At 39.3% G+C, this 16,535-nt stretch overlaps 2 protein-coding genes across 5 annotated transcripts; both read left to right on the plus strand.

The window, feature by feature from the left end:
- Window positions 1-138: 138 nt before the first annotated feature.
- On the plus strand, window positions 139-3,421 carry cd164l2 (CD164 sialomucin-like 2). Of its 3 annotated transcripts, none has more exons than XM_048230030.1 (6): window positions 139-813; window positions 1,184-1,288; window positions 2,140-2,217; window positions 2,630-2,679; window positions 2,774-2,924; window positions 3,031-3,421. In XM_048230030.1, the coding sequence occupies exons 1-5, from the start codon at window positions 735-737 to the stop codon at window positions 2,894-2,896; spliced, it is 435 nt and encodes a 144-aa protein (XP_048085987.1). In that variant the 5' UTR covers window positions 139-734; the 3' UTR covers window positions 2,897-2,924; window positions 3,031-3,421. The 3 variants fall into 3 exon arrangements, with proteins under 3 accessions (XP_048085987.1, XP_048085986.1, XP_048085988.1); XM_048230029.1 differs by having other exon boundaries at window positions 2,630-2,665; XM_048230031.1 differs by lacking the exon at window positions 2,630-2,679.
- A 2,626-nt stretch (window positions 3,422-6,047) lies between these two features.
- On the plus strand, window positions 6,048-15,843 carry si:ch211-199g17.9 (uncharacterized protein LOC108180085 homolog). Of its 2 annotated transcripts, XM_048229970.1 has the most exons (10): window positions 6,048-6,226; window positions 6,594-6,638; window positions 10,180-10,239; window positions 10,621-10,695; window positions 10,791-10,838; window positions 11,438-11,492; window positions 11,616-11,705; window positions 14,631-14,694; window positions 14,804-14,870; window positions 15,515-15,843. In XM_048229970.1, the coding sequence occupies exons 1-10, from the start codon at window positions 6,211-6,213 to the stop codon at window positions 15,616-15,618; spliced, it is 624 nt and encodes a 207-aa protein (XP_048085927.1). In that variant the 5' UTR covers window positions 6,048-6,210; the 3' UTR covers window positions 15,619-15,843. The 2 variants fall into 2 exon arrangements, with proteins under 2 accessions (XP_048085927.1, XP_048085928.1); XM_048229971.1 differs by lacking the exon at window positions 14,631-14,694 and having other exon boundaries at window positions 15,515-15,651.
- Window positions 15,844-16,535: the final 692 nt, after the last annotated feature.

Genomic DNA, 16,535 nt, shown 5'->3' on the forward strand with positions numbered 1-16,535 from the left:
GTGAAGGATTTTACAAATAAAGCAGACAATGTAGGCTATAAGATGATTTAAGGTGTATATGTTGTATATGTTGATTTAATAATCTTTGCTGACATTACTGAACATCACATTTCAGGAAAATTAGTTGCGAGGAGTAGCCAGGCAAAATACAGGGTAGGCATAATCAGCTCTCTTACATACACACAGTCTGTCTTTGTCTGAAAGACACAGCAGTGTAATTAGTAGGCCTAAGACTAGTTAGATGTATGCAGAGTTTGGGCAAATAGACTATTGGTACTGGTAGGCTACTTGATATTAATTGAGTGTATGCATTTATGTTTTGAATGTGTGGCTTGGCAAGCAGACACAGTAAGGTGGTCACAGTGGTGTGGGTTTTCAGAGTTGTGTTGGCAGATGGGGGTGGGGGAGTGGGTTGCCAGGTAACATGCTGCGGTTACATTACCTGCTCAACAGTGTCACTGTGACGCTGAACTCACAAAGATGCACCCTCCACACACACACACACCCACACACACACACACACACCACAAAACACACAGTGCTGTCCTCTCACATCATCGAACAAGAAGTGAGAATCAGGAGAGTGAGTCTCAACTGTGGAATGTCTAACTTAGTGCATGCTGCTCTTCTGAGCGATTAGAGTATATTTATTCACTGGACTTCAGCACAAGCAGTAAAGGCTTGCGTTTATGTTTAGAGTGCTTGAGTGTGACAGTTGGTAAGTCTGCGTTAGGATGAGGGGTTTATTGCTGGTGTTGCTTGGGACACTGCTGACATTGGAGGTGATTCAGATGATCACTGCCCAAACTGCAGGTAAGAAACAGTGCAGCAAATGATATGCTGAGTCGGCGGGCAATGACTAAATCAAGATTTCACAATTTGAAATCAAAATTTATGTTTGTTTTTTTTCCATCAGGAGTAAAATGTTTTTGTGCATTTCCAGATGTTAATCTTTGACAAATGTAAGAGTATGTTTTCATAGGGAAGTTGTGATGGCATTCATGTCTGGTAAAGAAGGGCTTGACATACACTTTTTGAGGTTTTGGTTGCTAGTTAAAGTTAATCTTGTGCATGACGAAGCAAAATATCTGATGCTAAGAGGATGGACAGAAAATTCCATGGGCTCTTGTAACAGATGCTAATAAACAATATTAGTATTTGTGTTGCTACTTCTGTTTCGCAGCAGATGATGTGGCTAATGGAGATTGCAAGCGGATGGATTCTTGTGATCAGTGTGTGAGCCTTTCCCTCAACAACACAGGCTGTGTTTGGAGGATCTGTGACAATGGTGAGATGGACACACACATACACAACAAATACTGCAGTCAGACAGACTGTACGCACATGTTGTCTAGACACAGTTTAGGCTATAAGTGAGCATTGCATAAACAGACAGAAATTCAGAAACTGATATCACATCAAATACACACAAATGAACACCACACACACACACACACACACACATACACTTCCTCAGTGATGCATGGCTTTGCCAGTAATACGAGCCTCTAAACTCTAGAACCATCAAGTCAGTAAATTATTCAAGCCCTTCCATGCAAACACACAAAGTCACAGACACACCTTCACAGACTGTCTTCCATACTCTCTACTTTTCCTTTACACACACACACACACACACGCACACACACACACACACAATACTCTTCACACAGACACAATCTGTCTTCCATGACAAACTACAATGTCTGCTCACATAAACACACTTTTTGAACTCAGTCACACACATAATTAAATATTCAGTGCCATGATCCCCACTAGATCCATGCCATGGTGCTCACCTGAGCTGTGTGTGTGTGTGTGTGTGTGTGTGTGTGTGTGTGTGTGTGTGTGTGTGTGTGTGTGTGTGCGTGTGTGTGTGTGTGTGTGTGTGTGTGCGCGTGCGTGCGTGTGTGTGTGTGTGTTTTGTGCGTGTGTGTTTTGTGCGTGTGCTTACACATTCTTACACATGCTTACACACTCTCCAACTATCTGAGTAAAAATACCACTAAAAGATTGACTTAAACATTTTCTCCTCTGCCTTTCATTTAAAATTCTGTTTGATTGGGTTCTAAACCAATCTATTTTTGTATTTGCCTGTTGTCCCCCCACCCCCACACTATTCTCTCTATTCCTCCTCAGAAAATAACACTGGGTGTGTATCTGATACTGAAGACTTTCAGGGCTGCAACAGGTTAAACGAAACCGACATGTGTGCAGGTAAGCTTAGACTGCACAGAATAGGTTGACGTAAAGGAGTATCGTCACACCGGTGTGACGGGAATGTTTGGAAATGTACGTTTTAAAGAATATCTGGGTTCATTGAATTCAACATAGAATTTTAGAACCTTCAATTGTTGCGGAACAGAATCTTATGTTAGAATGTTCAAAAACCTACACCTTTAAGGGTTAAGCATTAGATCAAGCAAACGTCTATATTCAGTTGAATCATTCCTATGACATGTTGACTTGGTCTATTATATGAATAAATGCAAAAAAAGCTAGTTTCTGCCGAAAGGCCTGGGCCAAAGCACTGACTGGTTAGGAAGTACAAATGGAACACACTATGTTTGTCATCTCTCCCTACCATGACCCCTTTCTCCCTGATGTTTACTTGGGTATGTTTCTCCAGGCACTGATATTGATATTGATATTGATATTGACATAGGTGAGTGCATTTTGGTGAGTGTGGTTTTTAAGTATGCACATATATAAAACAAAATCTCTCTTTCTTCTTGCCATTTCTGCTTTTGTGATCCATCTTTGTCATCCACAGACACCAAACCAGCTCCTGCTCCGGAGTTCTCCCAGGCATCCTTTGATCTGTCCAGCTTCATTGGGGGGATTATTCTTGTACTGGTGCTTCAAGCAGGAGGCTTCTTTGCTATGCGGTTCCTGAAGACAAAGGACAGCACCTATGAAACTATGTAAGTTTTAATGTAGTGCTTTAATGTAACTGTAAGTAATTATTGTAATATTTGTTTGGGTAAAACAAGGTGATATATCTTTCATTCCTCTCATTTTATCCCACAGAGAACAGCCCCAGTAATGGAACATCTTGAAAACATATAAAGAATTGACGGATGATATCTGGCATCTTGATAATATGTCATTATTAATTTATTTCTTAGTTCATTTTATGTCACACTGAATACCTATAGTTTCTATCACTATCTATGTCTGAGTGCATTACATTGAATAACTACATTTTCTTTGTTAAGGCAGTTTTCCCTTGTGTTACTCTGTTGAACTGTGTGGTTATTTTTAAAGATGATGTATGTTGCTTGTTCTGTTTATATTTTTTTCTTGTTTAAAGGACAACATAATTATTAATTTAGACCTTGATACAATAATCTGCAGTTTTGCTCTGTGCTTGTCAGCCTAAGGTTTTAAATCTCTCCAGATGTGTGTTATCCTACGATGGTTTACCTCACAAATAAAAATATGAATTTCATTATGAAATAATATTTTCGATTATTGATTGCTTGTTGCCAACAGCACTGTCATGAATTGCCAAAACAGATGTTTTTGACATGCATATAGCACATGAAATCATTGAGAATTTGAATTGTACCACTTCTTGCTTTCTCAAGTCAAGCCGACTAAACAAAAGGTCTTATGGTAATTATGACACTGTACGCATGAGTGGGCCCTGCAGGCATACTGTCCATATGCTCTATCCATTATGGCACAGTATTTCTATAGTCCATGCATGCTCCATCCATCATGGCACAGTATTTCCATGCTGTCCATGCATGCTCCATCCATCATGGCACAGTATGTCCACTATATTTTCCAAGAACAGTTGAACACTCTTTGTCAAACTTTGCACAGTTAATCACTACAAAGGCTACATGCCATGTTGTGATTAGGTACTCAAAATCTAGCCTAATCTTACCTAATTTTACCCACAATTACTGTAAGTGATTTTAAAAGGAAAACTCCAGCGATTTCTGTGTCTCTATGAATCGGTGCTACCTACAGTAGCTCGAGTTGCTGCAGCCAACAGCTAGAGTAGCCAGGCAGCTACAGTGCTACACTCTGGGGGCATGATTTTAAAGATGCTGAGTTCTCCTTTAACTCCCATAATTAATTTCAACAAGACTGTTGGATCTATTTATTTCAGGTTGCTTGCTCACCAGTGTTTGCTAGACCTCTTTTAGGAAGTCTCGGGACAGATTCATTTGGTGTGAACCTGAGTCCGACCGACACAAACTAACGCAACGCACTACTACAACAGTGTGAAAATGCCCGTAGTGTTGGCACAATATCGCCCCAGCCAGCATGAAGGTTTTTCATCACTATAAAGGTTACATACTCAAGGGCATGGGGTCAAGGTCACATAAAGTGTCTCTTTCTTCATTAAAGTTATATGCATGTACCAGTACTGACATGTCAATAGACTAGAATAATGCAGTATCTGCTAAAGCCTACATAGCAACTCTCAATTATGATGGCTCTACTTATACAATCTATGACCTGTGGTCAGAGCTCAAGGTCTAGCTCACTAAACTGGAGGTTACTAGCCTGGCGAGCCAGACCCACATTAAAATGTAGGGTCTGGGCACTCACCGTTCACAGTGCTCAGTCCGAGGGGCGGGATAATCAGTTGTCTTTCAAATTCCCTCTGCACACAATAGGACGCAATAGGATATTTGTTTTCAAGTAGCAGGGAATTCAAGCCAAACCGTTGCAACTCTGCCATCAATCATTATGTTAAGCCCACCAAACGACTCTATACACGATTTCAATGCCCTGATTAAGTTTCGATTTCTGGAGCTCACAAGCCAACGGAGAGTTGCTAGACTAGCCCTGGCAGCAAATGTAATTGCTGCCGCTAGGGGCGTGTCTAGATTTCTAGGCTATGAGGTTACAGTGGATGTAGGCCTATTGCATCTCTTTGCATTGAGTATGTTTTTATTTTTGTTGTGTTTCTTGCATCAGCTTCAGCATCATTGCAGGTCAGTTTGCACATGACATGACATTGGTGGTAAATGTATTAATGGTAATGGTGTGCTAATGGTAAATACGGTCCTATTGGAATTTAACATATGTGGGAAAAGGTGTCTTATTTTGACACAATTATGCATCAGTTTTTTTTTACTATAAAAACACAAGAGGGAGAGAGAGAGAGAGAGAGAGAGAGAGAGAGAGAGAGAGAGAGAGTGTTTATCATTCACACTTTATTTTTCAAGGTACCATCTTAAAATCTTTCTGGATGTTCTGTCAGGCCTTTCATTCTTTAAAATAAAGGTTGTGAAAGTAACTATTAGACAATTTGTTCTTTTGGCAGGTGTTCTAAAACAGCTCCACTGTACTTTTGCCATCCTAGGGTCTCACACACACTCATCTCTAGGGTCCATCACACCAGGGTCAGGGGTCAGACTATGGGGGTCCCTAATACAGCTCATACTCTAGGCAAGTCTGATGGCCTCACAGCAAGCCATCCTAGTACCTCACCACGTAGTGAATGGAGCGTGCAATCACTCCAGGCATACAGTCTACCATACCTACACTGTGGCTGCAACGCCAATCACCTTAGGCTCATTGGTATGGCCATCAGAGTGCATACTCAACTACAGTAACAGCACTCCATCACAGTGCTCATCTCTGGGGTCAGCCTGAAAATCACTCCAGGGGCAACACTCCTTCATTGGCACATCTATTTTCATTTCATGTCGCAAATACAAGATCTCATTGGAGCTCTATGCAATAACATTACATTAGTACATATTTTCTTAAGAATGATGTCCACTGCAATGGACATATGATACAGAAATATATTTTTGCATTATGCTCCCTTCAACCATAATACTTAAATCATCTTTAAAAAATCTTAATATCAAAACTTTTTTCTTCAATCATTGAATTGCATTATTTTTGGAATCCAATAGATTATGCCACGAAGATTGGAGTGTAGTCTGTATTTATGACGGATTACATTTCGAAGTAATCTGTTCCTGACCCAACACATAACAGTTGTGTCCCCTTAATTTATTACACATTTATATGGGGACTCCAGGAGGGTGATGTTCTCTTGCATTCTAGAATCCCAGGACTACCACCTGAACGTGATCATGACGATCGTGTGAAGGGAGAAACAGGCCAAGCAATTTGAACCCTTTTACCTAGAAGTTGAATGTGCCAGTGTGGTTACGATAACTACAACACCAAATTGAGCTAATATACTGTCAGTTAACGCATTTAACAACTATGAGTTCATCGGCAGGTAAGTAAGTTATTGCCCAGTTCAAGTTGAACTGCTTTCCCCTCCTGTAAAACATTAACTTAACGTTAGTTGTCAAGCTAGTCAGGAAGGCCCCTTAACGTTACAACCTGGGAATTATTAGTTAAGTAAGCAGCATATTCAGCAAATGTTAACGTTAACTGATCACATTTGTTGAAATAGGTGGAATAGCTCTCTATTTCCTTACTGAAGCAAAAATGACCTAACACCAGCAGTGATCCTAAGTTAGCCAAGAAAGGGTAACGTTAGCTAGCAGCTAACGTTATTAGAACAGCTAACATAAAGTTAACGTTAACATTGTTACTGACCCAAGGATGCAGTCATCTGACAATCTTTATCATGTACTCAGGCTTCTCCCTCGACGATATCTTGATGAAATTGTCTTTAAAACAAGGTAAGTTAGTTGTGGTAACGTTATGTCAACTGCTTATCTAACAAAATCTAACCAAGTGTTATTAATCTTATATCAAGATAAAAAAAAAAAAAAAAAAAACTAGTTTTCAGTATAACGAGACTTACCTAGCGCTTTCTTGTGAAATCATTTGACTTAATTTAAAAAAAAATTGACTTATTTTAAGACATCTCATCTTGAAAACAAACAAATTTGTCTGCCAGTGCGTTAAGCAAATTTGTCCTAAAAACAAGCAAATTTGTCTGCCAGTGCATAGAGCAAATTTGTCTTGATAAGACTCCTTAAAATAAGTTAAAGTCTTCTTAAATTAAGTCAAAATGATCTTTTGAGAGGGTGCTAGGTAAGATTTGTTAATCTTAATATAAGATCAATAACACTTTTTGCAATCACATTTTTTGCAGTGTTGTCATGAAATAAGTCGCAAAATATCTTTATATGGCTCTGGTAGATATAACCCTTTGAGCATAACAGCCCTTGAAACAGCAGAAAAGACACAGACTTCCTAGGAGGCCCAATTTCTCATAATTATGACTTTTTTCATAATTATGCTGTTTCATAATTATAAGTCAATGTTAGAGATGCACCATTGCAATTTTCTGGCCGATTCCAATTTCCGATTTTCATGACCTGCTGATATCGATTTTAGCCGATTCCAATTTCATTTCTACTAACCACTTTACAGCATACACAACGATTTATTTTCTTTCATGTAACATTTTAACATAGAAATGTAATCAACCTTTCAATAATGGAATAGCAGTTAAAAAGAGCTGAACAGACAAATTGTTCTTCAAGTCTAACTTCAGCTGCAGTATTAAACTATAATGCTTCCCAGTGTGGGACAATCACACACTTTATGCACTGTTATGGAACAACCATTTTTTTTCTTCTCACTTTCAATATCCAACTAAAAATAGAAAAACTATTTGCATGACGCATTTGAAGATGCTGCCTTGGAACATATTTTCATATGCATTGATGCATATGGGAGGGTGAGGGAAAAGTGTGAGTATCACGCAAACACAGGAGGAGAAGTGCTAATAGTGATTGCAGTGGTGTAGACCAGAGGTTCCCAAACTGTGAGGCGCGCCTCCCCTGGGGGGCGCCAAATGATTTGAGGGGAGGCGCGGAAGGTTGATTCAAAAAAGAAGGGAAAACGTTTATTTCATGTTAGAACTATCTATGTTTTTTTTTTTTTTTTTTTTTCAATGATTATGTAATTGTCAAAATTATAAAATCGAAATAAATCATAGAAGAGATGTATACTAAATCTTTGGGATAGTGGAAAGTATTATTGATCCCTATCCTGAGTGAGAATGTATTGTGACAAACCAGTGAACAGTAACTTGCAGCTCCAAGCGGCTTTGTACACGCAGCCTTACAACACTGTTTACAGCTCTTCGAGTCACGGTAACATTTATTTTTTTATACATAACTAATTTAGATAAACTTATGATGTGGGTGGTTGCGTTTCTTTAGGAATCCGCCGCCTTGGTTTGTATAGAAATGAATATTAAGTGACAGATACACGTAAGAGGTTGGACATACGTGACGGTAATATGTGACGTTCCGATAGCTAACTTAAAATGGACAGATTTGTCACATTTTATCGCTGCACGGCCCGAGCCTGATATGGGCAACAAAGCCAAACGTCGAAAATATGATGAAAACTCATTGCATTGCATAGCATAGTATAGCACCTATAAGTGGCTTAACTGAAGTGAATATCATTATTTGAAAATGATTGTGGGGGTGGGTGTCACTGTTTTCGGAGGGGAGGCCCACATTGATGGAGTTAAGCAAGACTACGCAGGATACCCACTTAAAAAGCATCACCATCTCAGTATACCCAAAATAAAATAGGCAACATTTGGGAGTGATCACAATATACCCACTACAGCTAACTACTACATTACAGTATATCCACTAGAGCTAACTACACTACACCACTGATGTGGTACTATATACGCCATATATGAAAATAGCTTGCGTGATTTGCGGTGAAAACTTCCGCCTGTTAAAAACAGGTGTAATTCAAATTCCGGTTAAATGCATCAATTATAGAAACTGTCAGAGACATCTGAATCAGTATTCTCAGAGCATCAATTTTCTTCTATTTTCTACTATGTCAAAAGCAACTTTAACTTTAAAGGAACCATATGTAAGATTGTGGCCAAAACTGGTTACTGTAGAGTGGTGTATCCCCTCCCCCTCCCCCCTGACTCGAGGTTGCCAACCTGGATGCCGAAACACCACTGACTTTGTGATTAGTAGATAGGTGCAGGGTGGCGCATCAGGCCAAAACACAACATGACATGACAAAACACAACATCAACATCAGTTGAGGGCTGCAACTTCACTTTTTAAATGGCAATATCCTGGCCGGACTACTGTTGTCAGTGATATAAGTATTTGAAATGAACATGATTATTTCTTAATGTCTAGTGACATATCAGGGCCATTTTATGATTAATTGAAACACATTTCTTACATATGGTTCCTTTAACTTTAGTTACTCTTCCTAATCTGATAGACTAGGGTATTAAGTTATAGCCCTAGTCTACATAAATAGTTCAAGTATTTTTTTTAAGTGGAGTAGAACTACTAGGCCTACTCTGTATGTTGCTGCTTGTTGACATCTTATTATCATGTATGATCGCTAAACTTTGATTCTTTTTAATGTTGCAATCGGTTAACTCATCTGCGCTTGTGGTTCAGCTGCTCAGTTGTAGAGGGAGCAGGGACAAGGGGTGATGAGTGCTGTTTACGTAATGAAGTGACAATAGTAGTGTCTTAGTAGGTTTCTGCACATAAAAAAACTCGGTGTTAGCGCTTTCTTTGTACATCCAGACCTGAGTGTTGGCCTTTGCTAGCTTCTTTAAACGTTGCAAAATCAGCTGAGTGATGTTGTTTCAAGTGCGGTGAGTGCAATTGACCGGCATTAAATCGGCATGTCTCAGACTGACCGGTCGGTCACCGGTCTTGGCTGATCACATGAGAATCAACCAATTCCGGTTACCAGCCGATCAATCGGTGCATTTCTACTCAGTATCTTGAGTTAGTATGAAACACTAAGTTATGGCACAAACTTGAGGGCATAGGCCTACTCTAATTTTTATGAGGTACTAAGGGCTCTAATATGACGATCAAAAGCGTGACGCAAAGCGTATTGTTATCACAACGCAAAGCTTATTCCTATTGTAGGAGTACAGTAGGTGCTACAGTATATTTCCTGTGAGGAATAGCTGTGAGTAAGTACCTGAAGCGGGTGACTTCTGCAAGAATTAAGTTCACAAAGCCACTCAAATTAGTTCACTAACTTTCTGAAGTAGAAATGGTTCAAATGTGAATCAGAAATGTGGGACAATCTGAAGATAGTTATGTCTTGTGAGATTGGCCTTATATTAGGTTAATCAGGTACAAAGCCATGGATTCCTTGTGTAACTTCTGTTACTAATGTTAATATCTGTGAGGATGTATGTAGCCTATAGTATGAACAATGGCATATTTTTGCTCTCATCAGAGAATGGAAAGGAGCCCAAAGTGGAAGATCTCGTTGTGAAATTGAGAAGACTACAGCAAGGTATTGTGAAGGAGCTAGCAATATAACATAGATTCACTTTAGGGCTCCTATTTATAAACGACAGGTAAAGTGTTAACAAGTTAACCTTCAAATTCTGCGCATTTACTTTGGGTAACAACCATAGAGTACTTTGAGTAGTCAGTATAAGCTTTGTTATGTCAGCCACATATGCTGTTACGGGAGGTGAGTGGGTACCAGGAGTGGAAATTAACTTCCTCTTCCATCTGCTAAAGTGACTGGTGGATTCTAAATTCTACCAGATACTCACTTTTTATCAGCCACCATATTGTAGTCTAATCAAATGTTTTTGCTAGAAGTTGTCTGTGACATCATAGACAATTTTATTTTATTTCACATTATAATTTTGTGTTTTGTGCATAGCTAAAAGAACTCTGGAAGAGGAACTGTGGGAGGTGCAAAAAATCAAAGGAGTGTTAGAACAAGAAGAAGAGGCCTGTGAGTAATGTTGGTGTGTGGATGAGAGTCTCTGTATGTATTAATGGTGTATGGTCAATACACAATTTTGCTAACAATTTTGCTAACGTTTCTAGTGTGCTCAGAGGCCTTTCAGCTAGATGTGGTCCTTAAAGAGAAGCAAGGTATGCTTAATTCCTCTTGTTTTTGTTTATTCACTGTTTCAGCTAAGCAAATAATATTTCAGCAAAAACAGGCTACTTTCTCCAATCTACAGTCTTTCTGACCAATCACCCACCACACTTGACTACATAGTTGATGTCAAAGTGCACATGCTCTTGCATTATCAACAGTACAGTACTGTAGATAGCCAAACACAATGATTATGTTGTGTGCTACACTTGCTGCCACAGTGTCCTGTCCTGCTGAGACAAGTGCATTGTATTTCATGCATTGTAGAGAAGGAATGGTAAACGAATTCCATGTGTTTACTTTTTTTTTTTCAACGTTTTTTATGCTTAGCTTACTTAGCCACCACTAAGTTGATAACTAATATCTAGCTGTATGTTCAGTGATATGCAAATCTATGCCCAAATTACTGTAAGTGTAGTAGTGAAAGGTTGATGTGCTTATAAATAATGCTTATTAAAATAGCCTTTATGAAATCACATGGTATTTTTCACCAAGAGAGAGCTGATTGTAATTATCCTGCATGTGATCTCAAGCCTCCAGTAATGGAGATAGATGTCTTCCTCCATTTCCTTCTGTTTGTCTGTTCACCCAGAGGCACACAGAGTACTGCAGTTCAAATGTGAGGAACTGGACCAGGAGTCACAGAGGTAGGTGGATAGGTCTGTTTGCCTGTGTGATAAGAATTAAAGCTTTATTTCAGTGTTGTCAATAAACGCTATATTTCAGAAGACTGCCTACATGAGTGCATGCTCTTCATGTGTTCTTCATAGGAAGCAGGAGCAGAACAAGCAGAAAGAAGAACTTGTGGAACAGTACCGATACCGGATACAAGAAGCCACACTCAAACACCGCAAAACAAGGTAACAATGAACCAGCTCAATAAATAACATCAGTGCTTCATATTAGCATACTTGACAGAAAGCAAAGCAGCTAGGAAATATGAAATAATTTTGCTTTATTCAGAAAAAAATGAAATGGCCATCCTGAATTGCATTGTACTAAAATTAAACCTTTTTTTTAATTGAATTTGATTTGAGAAAGAAAATGTGAAGTTCATTCTATTTCATGGAAGTAGATTAAAGCAAATGAAATTCAAAAAAGAATTTAATAACACACACACATTTGACCCTTTCAACTCGGTTATTTCTATCCCATCATTTTGCATACAGTACTCCAAAACTCTGAACTGAAGCAGGTTTTATGTTTTGTAGTTTCCCTGTTGCATTGATTGACTAGCACAATGGCTCTTATTTATCAATCAAACATACAACATAGGAACAACAAGGAGGTGGACATCCCCAAGATGTCCCCTCGCAAACTGCATTTTGTTGGCTTTGTACTTGTACTCTGCACGATGACAATGAAGTTGAATCTAATCTAATCTAAATCTAATACCAGAGCAGATCCATGGTGCAGGAATCATCTTACACCAGGACTCATGTATGATTTATAAAACAATCGGAGCGCTCCAATTCCAGCATAAGACATATCTGTCAACACTCCCGTTTTTCCCGGGTTCTCCCGTATTTCAAGGTCATCTCCCGGCACCCTCCCGTTTTGTTATTTCTCCCGGAAAACTCCCGTAATTTGCATGGCCATCAAACTTAATTTTAAAATCATTGATCCATGCATTTTTTCTATTAGTCTGACATCTCCCAGGTTGCCAGATTGTGTATGAAATACACCCTACACATACACGATCCCTTAGTTTCAATTTCAACCGTTTTGTCATAGGCTAAAACCTGGCAACCCAAATCCCAAATAAGGAAGCGGGTGCCGACTACGCAGCCTGAGTCTCGTCGTAAGCAAGCGGGCTGGTTGAATGGCCTACTCCAGAACTAGCTGTTGTGAAATTGTTGGGAATTTAATTGATTAACACAACACATAAACTGTTATTGAGTGTTGCTGATAGATTGAACTTGTGTCCTCGGAACCAAATCTGACAGCAAGCAGCTTTGGAGTTTGGATACAAGCAGCTTTGGAGTGGTGGATGCATAAGGTAAAAGCAACGACCGAAATGCAGTGTTGAAACACGTGTATGAAACGTATAAAATATGCAAACACTGATCCAGTATAAACACTGACCCCCACCCCCACCCCCCCAAAACAAAATCTCCCGTTTTTGGAAAGCTAAATGTTGACAGGTATGGCATAAGAATGATTAGGTGTTGGTAAATTTGGTGGATTACATTTATAAACAAACGCAATTGAAATATCATGCCCCTGTTTATTCTCATTTTAGAGAATTTACGACAAGGAGGTGCATAATACATCCAAAAGACCTCCAGGTAGCCACAGTGACATTGCAAGTACAGCTGAACCAGTTTGTTTTGCCAGTGCCATCACAGGAAGTCGGAAAAGTATGAGAATTTAAGTGTAACATACTTTGCAGACAAAACGCATCATGTGCTACTACCAAATACATCATGTGCTACTACCAAAAATACATTCCATCACTTGTTTACCCAACATTACAAATCCATGGTCACACACATGCCAAACTCATTTTTATCAATGAAAGTAATTCTGTAAACATGACGGGTATACTAAGCCATCAAATGTTATAACAGGCTACATTATGGAAAGTCTGCACGAAAAGTCTTTGGTCCATTAGACAATTGATCTGCTGATTCGTTACATCAATACATCAAAACACTTTACTATTAATTAACCGCCAACAAAATGAAAGTTATGTGAAGCAAACACTATGTGTTCAACACAATAGGCCTACATTTGACAAAGAAACAACAATCCTTTAAAAAAAAATCCTACATACTGTCAAAGTTTGCTAACATGACTATTGTGGTATTACCACTCTATGTTTTTAGAATACATATAACATAAGCATCTAACAGAAAAAAAGGCTATACAGCTACATGATTAACTTAAGTTGTATGTGTTGCGATTATGAGGGGTCCTTGGAGAATTTTCCACTCCATGAGGGGACCCCGGCCCACAAAAGTTTGAGTACCCCTGCATTAGACTGTATTCCATGAATATAGTTTTCCAATCCCCTGCCGATTTACTATTGTATGTTTGACTGTAAGACCATGCAGACTCGAAAATTTGGCAAGCTTTGTGTGGAAATGACTGTAAGTTTAAGTTTAAAGAGTAAGGGTGGCGTTGAGGGAATTTGGCTGCTGGTAATGGCCAGGCCACTATACAGTATCTGTTTCCTATTTACAGAGCCGGGACTGTGTATGAACAACACAGTTTTTTGTTCTGTTTTGTTTTGAGCTCACACTGAATAGACAGTGAAAGGATCAAGAGGAGCAATCCACTGAATTGGCCTTATTCATCCGGCAGTCAGAACAAGGCTACAGGGTACACTTGTCATCACACCTCAGTCCAGCAGGTGGTGGTAATGCAAACTGCCAAAAAAACTCACTGACCAGCAAACCCAGACCCAAACCCAAACCCAAACCCAGCTTTTTTGGCAGTTAGCAAACGGATTGCATTACTACCATCTGCTAGACTGAGGTGTGATGGCAAGTGTACCCCCCTACCCTGTACCCTCGTTCTGGCTTACAATGGTCGCCGAATAAGTGAATGGTGAATAAGGCGAATCGTATAAATAATGCAAATCGTGGACTGCACTTCTAACTTCTAGGACAATGGAGGAGCTGTGGCGCGAGCAGCAGTGTCCATACTGCATTCAGGCCTAAGTGACCACAAAGGTCTTATCGTAAGTTATGAGTGGGATGAAAGCTGTTACAAGTCAAATTGACAGCACATATAAAGAATAAATAAAGAATATTTGTGCTTGTGCTACATTTCTCCATCAGGATGAAGTTTGAGAATCAACTGCAGCAGTTAATGGTTCAACACAAAAGTCTCTTCTCTATGTTTGTGAGTTGTCTTGAGTATGTTAAATATTTTATTCAAAACAGATATGTGGGTGAGAAGGTTTGTGAGAAATTGTGATTATGCCTCTTGATTTTGATGTCTCTTCTATTAGACACCCCAGAGACTTCCAGCAGAGATCATCACTGCAGAGAATGCTACAGCTCAGCTCCTTAAAGCTGGTGAGTTTTTTTAAGGATCAGTTTGCCACAATGACCACTCCATGTTCTTGGCCTATGTTCTATGTTCTGTCACACCACCCAGGCCTAGTCCACATTTAGGCAGGTATTTTTCAACACACTGTTTTTTTTCTTCCATTCTTTAAAAAAAAAGAAAATGTGAAAACATGAACACGCAAATACAGTTGTCAAGTGCGTGCCAAACCAACAGGTGGCAATGTAACCCTAAGTGAAAGCTATATTGGCCAGTCAGAATCCTGGCTTGAATAAGGTTTAACCAAAGGAGATGAACAGACAAAGTCTGTTTCCCCTGTCTACGCTTTAACAGATTTACTGAAAATCTTCATCCTGAAAGATGTTTTGAAAAATGGTCTGTTTTCAGAAGTTTTTTTTAAAATACCTGGGTTTGTGTGGACAAGGTCAGACGTGTTCAAATGTTTTTTGTACCAGTAGTGTATGGTTTTCAAGTTTTACTTATGATGGTTGCTCAGTTTGATAGCAAAAAGGATTGCTACGTTTTGTCATTCTAATCTTAGTGGGATTAGTCTGAATGTGATGCAGACAATAGAAGTGTGTCTGGTCAGTTTGTGCTTTGACCATTTTCATAAAAACAATGTGTGTGCTTTTGTGTTTCTGTGCTCATGTAGAGAAACACAGGATGGAGCAGTTGGCTCAACAGCAGGAGGAGCTGAGTGACATCTATAACGGAGCAGTGCCTAGAGACAATGAGCTGCTTACCACAGCGGTGTGAGTGTCCAACACACGCCAGCACAGTGTGCCATGCTTTTACTCACATACTCTGATGACATCTCCAGTGAATTCTAGAGATGAGCTACCATGATTATACACCCAGCAGGGTCCTTTGCCATAGACATTGTTCACTGTTCACTTAAGTTCACTTATGTACGTTGTAATGTTGGTTATGTTTGATTATTTATTCTCAAAAGACTGCAATACAACAGTCATAATGAAATTACTTCTGTTGTGAGCTATCATGATTTTCCCAAGGGTGTAACAGGCATAGCAGTTGGTAATAGTTTCTGTATGCTGCTGACTTCACAAGGCTGCTTCAGTTAAAGTGAAACCTAATGCCCCACATGCCGCCCCTTTCCTTCAGTGAATGCTGAAAGAGAGCTGCTGTCTGCCAGGGTGCAAAATGTAGGTGTCCATATATTTTGGTTCATGCTACCAATTATACTTTGCCCAGGACAAATGCATATATACAACCAGCAGTTGAATCAGTTTTGCTGGAATTTTGTCTAGAATTTCTCAGTGGAGAAATCACAAATTCCTTATCAATGACATCAGGGTTTGATGTATAAAAAGTGTTTGTTTTTTTATTCAGATATTTTTCTTTAGTCACAGCCAAAGTCGCTTTATAAGGTATTAGGTTGTTCACAATACATCCTGGGAGAGTTCACATGGACGTGGTTAGGAGGCCAAAAAGGTTCCGCTGAGACAGAACTTAAAAAGTCAGCTTCCAGTGTTGCCTCTGTATACTGTTGTCATTGCAAGTTTGTTTTGAGAAGTCTGCTCTTTTAAAGTGAATGTGGTGCATGCGCAGTATAGTATACATGGCCAATAATGAAGGGAAATGGCGTATATATTATGTCTCTCCTAACTAATTAGAGACTAGTCTTATATGTAAGACACACTATTCCAGGGACA

Source organism: Alosa alosa, chromosome 20 (genome assembly GCF_017589495.1).
Source record: "Alosa alosa isolate M-15738 ecotype Scorff River chromosome 20, AALO_Geno_1.1, whole genome shotgun sequence".
NCBI classification, from domain to species: Eukaryota; Metazoa; Chordata; class Actinopteri; order Clupeiformes; family Clupeidae; genus Alosa; species Alosa alosa.